General features: G+C 44.6%; 1 protein-coding gene across 1 annotated transcript in view; it reads right to left on the bottom strand.

The window, feature by feature from the left end:
- LOC138980392 (peroxisomal acyl-coenzyme A oxidase 1-like) overlaps positions 1-8,867 on the bottom strand; it is a 14,052-nt gene extending 5,185 nt beyond the window's left edge. The window contains exons 1-10 of the mRNA XM_070353255.1: positions 8,494-8,867; positions 7,599-7,761; positions 6,201-6,361; positions 5,546-5,653; positions 4,498-4,617; positions 3,707-3,822; positions 3,234-3,403; positions 1,611-1,773; positions 721-911; positions 11-163 (exon numbers count right to left, since the gene is read on the bottom strand). Of these exons, the coding sequence (XP_070209356.1) occupies positions 11-163; positions 721-911; positions 1,611-1,773; positions 3,234-3,403; positions 3,707-3,822; positions 4,498-4,617; positions 5,546-5,653; positions 6,201-6,361; positions 7,599-7,761; positions 8,494-8,629 (1,481 nt within the window). The 5' untranslated portion in view covers positions 8,630-8,867. The remainder of the gene's footprint in view (positions 1-10; positions 164-720; positions 912-1,610; positions 1,774-3,233; positions 3,404-3,706; positions 3,823-4,497; positions 4,618-5,545; positions 5,654-6,200; positions 6,362-7,598; positions 7,762-8,493) is intronic.
- Positions 8,868-10,000: the final 1,133 nt, after the last annotated feature.

Here is a 10,000-nt window from a genome sequence, read left to right as displayed (position 1 = left end):
ACGTTCTCACCTTGCAGCACGGTGAGCGAAGGCCTGGATCAGATCCCCCATCACAAGGCGAGCATCCAGCCTGCTGGTCTCAGAGGTCGAAGGTCGCAGAAAGTCCATGACCTCTGGTACTTGTTCCCCTTCAGCCAGCATGCGACAACACTTCATCAGATACCTGTGTGGGTGAAATGTGGAGTTTTACTACATGGTTGAAACGTATGTGTGTACAACTGACAAATTCAGCCTCACACACACACACACACACACACACACACACACACACACACACAAACACACACACACACACACACACACACACACACACACATGTACACACTGGCCGCACATACGCACGCACGCACGCGCACGCACACACACACTGACACATACTCACGCACGCACGCACGCTCGCACGCACGCACACACACACACATTTTTTTTACACAAAACTCGACCCTGCTGTGACCTTGACAATTGAAGAGGGTGGCTGCACCTGACTTTCATCATCATCTCTTAAGGTCATCCAACCCTGGAAGTGTGTTAGGTTTTAAAGCTGTCCATACAGACGAACACTGCTGATTCCTGTGACTCACTAACTACCAAGATGAGTCACACACAAACATACCTCGCAGTCTGAAGAGTCAGGACATAATTCTCGCCCTCTTAGGTACAAGAAGCAGTGGTGTCTACATAGGCCTTGGGCAGATTGCTAATCACACGCATGGGACTCACCTTGCAGTTTGAAGAATTAAAACATAATTCTCGCCCTCGTAGGTACAAGCAGCAGTGGTGTCCACATAGGCCTTGGGCAGACCGCTGGCCTCACTGTAACCATGACCCCCACAGGCCAGACGACACACCTCTACCCCGTCAGCACACGTCCATGAAGTGTAGGCCTTGAGACCAGCTGACAGTGCGTGTAACTACACAGACACAGAAAATACATTGTGTTGTGACTGTTTTTTCAATTTCATCTTTCATTTTTTTCGTTAATACGGACGTATATTATCCCATTCGTCGCGTCCTCTCAGTAGAAAGCTAACACAGCAGCAAGAATAGACGTTGTTAAGAAATAACTCCGTCGGGTTTGTATCGGTTGTGAAAGAGTGAATGCCCCTAATTTAGTAAGACAAATAGTTTGTTTGTTTGCTTAACGCCCAGCCGACCATGAAGGGCCATATCAGGGCGGTGCTGCTTTGACATATAACGTGCGCCACACACAAGACAGAAGTCGCAGCACAGGCTTCATGTCTCACCCAGTCACATTATTCTGACACCGGACCAACCAGTCCTAGCACTAACCCCATAATGCCAGACGCCAGGCGGAGCAGCCACTAGATTGCCAATTTTAAAGTCTTAGGTATGACCCGGCCGGGGTTCGAACCCACGACCTCCCGATCACGGGGCGGACGCCTTACCACTAGGCCAACCGTGCCGGTCCAGACAAATAGTTGACCACCCTCTAAAATATGCACACACAAAAGTACTTTGATGCGAAAAGTGTGCCAAGTTGAGTGCTGTTAATTGCATATAGAAAGTTTGAATAACATGGCACGGGAATGGACGTTTTAGTTGAAGTACAAAAAAAGGTGCAATAATTTGTTAGCGCAGTTTAATTATACCATTGGGAGTTCCTGCAAGTCCCCTCTCTCAATGTGTGGGGACACCGTTCTGTAGAACGCAGAGATGGTGGTGCTGGCGAAGGTGGTGGCGTAGGCAGCAGCCAGCTGGGGGAACAGACGGTACTGCTGTGTCTGGAAGTCTAGCACCTGTACCTCTCCTGCCCTGAAATAGATCTAACTTGTAAGCATGAGTGGGAAGATCCCTTCGCTAAGTCACATCTAGACTGCGTCCTCTTTAAACCCAAAATGTTTTTATGAATACGTTTTACACACACAATCAATCAATCAATATGAGGCTTATATCGCGCATATTCCGTGGGTACAGTTCTAAGCGCAGGGATTTTTTAAAAAAAAATTTTTATGCAATTTATATCGCGCACATATTCAATGCCGTGTGAGATGGATTTTTTTTTACACAATACATCACGCATTCGCATCGGCCAGCCGAGATCGCAGCCATTTCGGCGCATATCCTACTTTTCACGGCCTATTATTCCAAGTCACACGGGTATTTTGGTGGACATTTTTTATCTATGCCTATACAATTTTGCCAGGAAAGACCCTTTTGTCAATCGTGGGATCTTTAACGTGCACACCCCCAATGTAGTGTACACGAAGGGACCTCGATGTTTCGTCTCATCCCAAAGACTAGCACTTGAACCCACCACCAAGGTTAGGAAAGGGGGGAGAAAATTGCTAACGCCCTGACCCAGGGTCAAACTCGCAACCTCTCGCTTCCGAGCGCAAGTGCGTTACCACTCGGCCACCCAGTCCACACACACACACACACACACACAAACACACACACACACAAAACACACAAAACACACACACACACACAAACACAAAACACACACACACACACACACACACACACAAAACACACACAAAACACACACACACACACAAACACAAAACACACACACACACACACACAACACACACACACACATACACACACACACACACACACACACACACACACACACATTTGAATTTATTTTAAACACTCGCACAAAGCCCACTGGTTATTGCTAAGAATCGCGCACTGCGTAAAAAAAACCTTAGGAAGATCTGACATAGCGAGAAGAAGACTATGTGGTTTTACTGTAAGGACTGTTTCTTTAATCTTGCTAAGTTTCTTCTTCTTGTCGTTCGCCTTTACATTTGGAGTCCAGCTCAAGAAATTAAGTTGGTGGTCTTATGCAGAGCCTCCACAGGTCCATGCAGCTTTTCGTGGAGGGTCGTCGGCCTGGTCCAGATCTCTCTCCTCAGGGGCTGGAGATTCCTACAGTCCTGCAGGATGTGGGCTGCATCTCGCTCTGCGTCTCCACACTGGGACACATGGGGGAGGGCACGGCTCGCAGTTTTTTTTGTGCAGGTGTTGTTGCAGTCTGTTGTGCCCTGTTCTCAGGCGGAAAATGACGACCTGTTCAGGCCTTGACAGTTGCTGGTAGCTGTCATGCGCCGGGGGAGTCTTAAGCAGAGACTTTATGATGGTTTTCATTCCTGTGGAGCTCACTGGGTTTTCTTCTTGTTCATCCTCTGCACCCAGTTTGGCCATTTGATCCTTGCTGATAAGTTAAAGGCCTGTGAGAACATTAATAAACATTAGTCACTTACCCTGGCTCTATTTCGGACTGCCTGCGGACAGCACTGTACCGGATGGCAATGGTTACTGCAATGCACAGTCGCCGGGAAGCTACTCCCACAACGTCAGTTCGAATTGATGTCATTCCGCCGTACATCAGTCGGTCGTTCTTCGGTTCGATGTACGTCCCATCGGGAAGAACCTGCACACAAAAACTCCTTGAAATGCAACAGAAATCATAGTTCTTCTTGCACATTTTTTATGTGTGTGTGTGTGTGGCGGGGGGGGGGGGGAGTTGTGTGTGTTTTTGATGTTGCTGTTGTGTTGCTGTTGTTGGTTCTGGTGTTTTGTTCTGTACATAACCTCTCGAAATGTATACCCTCATTTAAAGACTCATTCCTTATTTTAAGACATACTTTTCTAAGATTTCTGGAGGCCTTAAATAAATGGGGGGAAGGGGGGGGGGGTCCTATGTATGCTTCCAAACACAGCAGCCAAACTGTACCCGAGAATGGCGCATCAGCATGTTATTCCTAGGGATTCTGACGTTGTCCATCTTCAAGAAGCCGTTATCATTGGCGCTCAATCCAAACTTGCTGCCAATGTCTCCCACTGTGATTCCTGAGGAAAAAATGGTAAAAAGTAATGCAGCAAAACAGTTAATTAACTTAAGTTATGTTTTTTGTGTGAAACATTGGGAATAACTTTGAACGACAATTTCATTAACTGAAACGCAATCCCATAGCCCGGATCGGACTGAGCCAAAGATTACTTGATATAAGTTTCAAAGAAATAGCTTTAAAATGCGGCCTCAACTTTTATTAAAATGCAAAAATGACAGCATCAAATAAAGCTATCAAAACTGAGATTCAGGACACAAGTAAATCCTCCTCTTGCGGAAACTACTGCAAAACTGTAAAAAAAATTGTGCATGGTTTCTATTTCACAGATTTCTTCGTTTTAAGCACATTTCGTCGGTGAAATCGTGGGACCTCGTAAGTGACTGTTGGCGCCAAGTCACTCACGAAGTCCCACGATTTCACCGACGATTTGTAGGAAACACAACAAAACAATTTCTTCCTCAGTAACACATATGTGTCGTATGCATTAAACGTGCTTACTTCCCTTCGTTTATCCGAAAACAATAACATTTAGTTTCGGATTCATGAAGTGCTCAGAAATACAGGTATAATACGTGTGTAAAGCTTGACGATTCCAAATGAAAGAAAGTTAAAACAAAAATATTACAAAAATATTTTAAAAAAATAAAATAAATAGGCAAACTCCGTTAGATACCTGACAGAGGTTGGTGTGTGTCAAGGTCCCGAATCTGCAGCAGGAAAGCGTGCATGCCGTAGTTATGTCCCTTGGTGATCAGCTGCGCCATCACGATGCAGGCATTTGCTGTCTTGCCCACTGAAACAAAATAGATTTGTTTGTTTGTGTGTCTGTTTGTGTGTTTGTTTGTCAGTCTGTCTGTTTGTTTGTTTAAATTCAGTGTGATGCTAACACATGCATAGGAAACCTCACAAGCATTATATCTCCATTGCTGATAAAACTAAGAAGTCCCATTGTGTATGTGATGTAATGTAATAATTATAAAGCCTATACATGTAAAACAAAAAATATATATATTAAAAAAATATCCAAAAAAGGGAAGAAAAAAAAGAAAAAAAGACTAAGTCACTGAGACAAATTTCATTCACAAAATGGTGTCTGCCACTGGTATATTGTTTATAGAAACTGAGATATTTTAATGTGAATTCAAAGATTTTATGTTCTTTACATACATTTTTATTGAGTCTGTTACCCTAGACACAACCGTCGAACGCAGAAGAAGAATTGAGTCTGTTGTTACTTTTGGTTTTGCATGCTGGTTTGATGGTTTAAGCATAAAAAACCAAAATGTTCTGGACAGATTCGTGGGACATGTAGTAAACATTTTGGAGAGAGAAAAAGGAGTTTGACCCTACTGTGACCTTGAAATGTGTCCAGGTTCAACCAGACTTGGGCCTTGTCTGGACGTTGTGAAAACCTATAATAGTGCAAAGTTGAACAGTTCTGGCCTCAAAAGCATCCGGCCGGGAAACTTTTCATTGTTCTTTTCTTGACCCGAACATGTCCCCGCTGTGGCCTTGGAGTGTGGTGGATCAACCAAACGTGGGTCATGTGTGGAGGTCATCAAACCCGAGGAGCACATAAAGTTGAAAGCTCTAACTTAAAAACTGAACATCTGAGAAAATCATCAGCGTTAAGGTTCGCGTTACACGCCCGCACATACGGCGAACACGGCTCATTACTTATGACTCAATGGTTCCAAAGACGAGCTTAAACGTGTACTTACATCCAGCCGGCCAGTACTTGATGGAGGATATGGTCGGTGAATGAAGGACAAACTCCTGGGTGCTGGGGTCATAGGTCGCCGTTGTCTCCAGCCCTCGAAGAAAAGATCCTGCAAAAATATGTCTAATGCGACCAAATTCATCTCTCGTAATAGTGAACTCTTGTATTGGAAAAAAACACACACCCATTAACATCAACAAGTAACGTACTACATGTAACACCTTCATGTTTTAACATTCTTCAACCTAGATCAACTGGGCCACATATTCAACTGGCTATCACAGCGTGGAGAGAATGTATTTAGCATTTTAATTGCAAAGGCAATGTAATTATGCCAAAGTTCTAAATCACGGAGTGGTAACATACAAAACAAGGGCTAACCTTAAACGGAGTCAGGATACCCCCGTTCCACATGCAGTAAAATTCCAAATTGGTTTGTTGCAACCGAAACTAGGCTCTATGTTAAAAAAGTAGTTGTTGTCTGGGTTCTAGTGACTGAAAGGTGTATGCATCGGGGCAACACTCTCTCTCTTTCTCTCTAAACTGAATGGTAGACGTTTCCCGGGAGTAACTGTCACGATTTGTATGAGTTCGGGGAGAAAGGAACAAACGAATTTCTCACTGGGTGCCACAATGCAGCTGATCGACCATCTCACCATGTCCCATTTCCGTCTGAGCGTAAGTGCCGACTAAGCGGAAGTTCTTCATCAGTGGCAGCCATTTTGCTTTCTGCTCCTCGGAGGCCAGCATGGTGAAGGGGTTGATGAAGGCCGCGTACTGCAGGATGTAGGGGAAGGACTCGCATGGAAACACTGCTCTGAAACCAGTTAGTTGCTTGAATTTGTAATCAAATAACCGGTCAACTTCAAGAACAGAAATGTAATACATGTACGGACAGTCGCAGAGTGGAATCAGCTGAGTGACGCAGACCTCCCAGCACGACCAGCCCAGCCAGCCAGCGCAGCATCTTCAGCGCTGAGACTGCCGTCATCAGGGCTGCCCCAACACTGACCACCTACCGAGCTCAGTTTTTAACATTTTAATAAGTCACTAACAGGGGCGGGCGAGGGGGGGGGGTGCACAGGGTGCAGGTGCACCCCCCCTCCAGCAAAAAAAAAAAAAAAAAAATTGGAAAGCTGATTCTATGACCATTTTTAAGTTCAAATGGCACCAGATGGCACCGCACCATTTTGCTTCTTAGGGCCAAAATATTTTCCGGGGGTGCATGCCCCCGGACCCCCCTAGCAAATTCGGCCGCTTCGCGCCCATCAACTTCACTTTCAATTCAAAGTGCACCCCCCCCTTACAAAGCATCTGATCCGTCCCTGACTAAGAGCGAAAAGACATTGATGTGACGGGACAGTATATATGACTTGTCCCACCAAAGTCAGTACTTTTATTGTATTCGAAATTATTGTATGCGCTCTCCCGCATCCCGGTTGCGAAGATGACCAACAGTGGTTCCTGCAACGTAACGAATCCAGATCCAGATCCAGATGAATGCTGTTTTTCTGTGTGTGTGCGTGTGTGTAGTGTGTGTCACGTGTGTGTGTGTGTGGCCCGGTTTGTGTGTGTGTGTCACGTGTGGGTGTGTGTGTGTGTGTGTGGTTTGTGTGTGTGTGTGTGTGTGTGTCACGTGTGTGTGTGTGTGTGTGTGGTTTGTGTGTGTGTGTGTGTAGTGTGTGTGTGTGTGGTGTGTGTGTGTGAGTGTCACGTGTGTGTGTGTGTGTGTGTGGTTTGTGTGTGTGTGTGTGTGTGTGTCACGTGTGGGTGTGTGTGTGTGTGGTTTGTGTGTGTGTGTGTGTGTGTGTGTGGCTACCACGAAGTTCGCGGTCTTCTGCAGTTGGGCTGTGGGTCCCCAGAGCTTGGCGGTGCCCGGGCTAAGCTGGTGATTTCTGGCCAGAAATGCTTTCGTGATGTCTCCAGATGTGGGCAGGTCTGTATAATATGCTCAGGGGGGTTGCTCCAGTGAGCCACACTCACATTGGGCTGTGTGATCACTGCATGAGTCCCAGACAATAAACATCAACTGGACAAGAAAACCCCAAACTCACTCATGTAACAGCGCCTTGTCAGTGCTGTTAGTGATGCCCAGCTGTCTCTCAGTGTCGACCAGGTAGGCGTACTTCTGCAGGGCTTGTTCATACTGCTCTTCGCGCGACACTGTGGCGTACTGCTTTACGCCAAGCTTCTTTACGCCCTCAATCACTAGGTTTTCTGCACACACGCACAAACACACATAAATACACGCACACACGGCACGCACACACACACACACACACACACACACACACACACACACACACACGATAACAAAGCATTTCCTTCATTAGTCAATCAATCCCTCAGCCTGAAACTTAAAGATCGACACTAAAAACCTGGGATCACTCATCTTCAAGACTACTTAAAACCTTAACAGCCGAAACCCTTGTTAACCGAGAACTGGTCCAGCTGGTCTCCGCAAAGCATGCCAACATAATATAAGACCTAATTTGCATGACAGATTTTCTTTAGTTCTAAGCTCCTTTATAACCTATCTTTATACTTGTGGATTCAGGATTTGATTGTGCTGCCCCACATACCAACCGGCATAACGGGCAGTAAGTAAGTATAACAATGCAATCCTTTTTTTAATCTGTGAGTAAAAATTCGAATTTAATGATAACTTTAATGAATAAGCTAATTAATCAATGTTTAAGCTTCCAAGCTGAAATGCAATCCCAAAGAATGTTTGACCAAAAGTGCGGCCTCAACTTTTGAGGTACTTTACGTTACTGTAAAGATTTAAATGCGAAGAAACGTGTGTGCTCCATGTACTCTACTCTTTCACCCTGCGAACCCACAGAGAGCAAACTTATCTTATTCAACTTTTGCCACACACAAAGATAAAAATAAAACTGAAATAAAAACCGCTACCTTCAGAATAAACAAAATAAACGCAATACTTACGAAGAAACCGCTTTCTCTTGGTTTTCTCAGGCCCACCATACAGAAAGTATGTGAGATGTTCAGGGCTGAACGCAGCATTCTGTCTTTCTTTTACCAGGTCGGGGTTTACGAGTTGAGTTGCAGCCATCTTCTTCATACAACCTGGTGGCAAATGTGATGCTTGGGTGTTGTTTTATTTTATTTAGTCTTGAAAGAAATTGTGTCATGTGACAATCACATGGAAAGCAAATGAGATTAGATAAAGAAACATGGATTCGCGAAAAGTTCAACAGTTCAAGGGGTTCTCGGACGTGTGTACCCTAGCGGGTGTGCGTGTTCAGAAACCGGCACTAACACCAAATGCAAACACTTCAGCTCATCAAAAGTGCTTGTACAGCTAACAAACTAGGCTTTAAAAAAAAGTTTCATTTGGTTTAAACAAGGTTTTATTCGGTTAGACATGGTACAGTAGTAAAACAAGATTTAATAGGGACACGAACTCAAGCGAACGCTTATATTACGCGCCCTGGTGAATAATTCAAATGTGATGTCGGACAAAAAAATTCTAATATATACTGTCATTATCTGGGTCAAAAACAGGGTCAAAGTAAACCACACAAAGAGTAAGACAGATCTGTAGCAGGGGAAATAGAGGTTGGCCCGGGTGGGAGAGGGGGGGGGGGGGGGGGGGGGCGGGGGAGAGAAAGAACGATAGAGACATGTAGAGACCGGCGATGAAAGTAGCAAGCGCATACAAAAGAGAATAAACATCGTAAAATAATCGTAAACTGTAATTCAGTGGCAGATAAACAGTTGTTCGCTTGTGAAATATTTGGAGAATGCATACAAAATAATGTTTGTCAGGTTAAAGGCACAGTACGCCTCCCGTAAACCATCACAGATACTGTCAGGCTTTTACACACGTAGTACAAAAACCCTTTCGTTTAAACATGCACTCACCGCTTGAGAACATCCTAGGTGCCCAACGTGAAGAGCGAGCAATTTTCAAAGAATTAATTTTGCGGATTGTCTGATCAGACAATCGGACGGTGCGTTTTGGCGCTAGACCTAAATTTTAAAATCTAAATAATAAATTGACAGCTTGACTGTACACAAACATTCTTAAATCATAAAATAATTATTTTTTCATCAAGACAAGATCAGTACAATTCGAAGTTTTGAAAGTTTGAAAAAAGAAAAGCCCGGTAGCAGGGTCACGCAAGGTCGTGGTTCTCGTAGCAGACGACGGTTATGCCTATCGCCAGTCCCTCTGAACAGTCAAAAGCCATCGCTAGCGTTCGTGTGAATCGCAGCCGTTTTTTGCGTTTAGATTCAGAGGTACATAATAATGTGCTAGTGCAGATAAGCTTACAGCGAGTCACATTGAAATCACAAACTGACGACTAAAATTTAATTGTGAAAAAAAAAGGAAACTGGATCACACGGGTTCACGAATGATTCACTGCTCCGTCCATATCTGAATTTCGTTCCGCTGCCATGTATCCATTCATCCAGAGCCTGAAGAGTC

Source organism: Littorina saxatilis, linkage group LG11 (genome assembly GCF_037325665.1).
Source record: "Littorina saxatilis isolate snail1 linkage group LG11, US_GU_Lsax_2.0, whole genome shotgun sequence".
In the NCBI taxonomy this organism is placed as follows: Eukaryota; Metazoa; Mollusca; class Gastropoda; order Littorinimorpha; family Littorinidae; genus Littorina; species Littorina saxatilis.
Note: the sequence above shows the minus strand (reverse complement) of the source record. Positions and strands in the feature narration are given on the sequence as shown.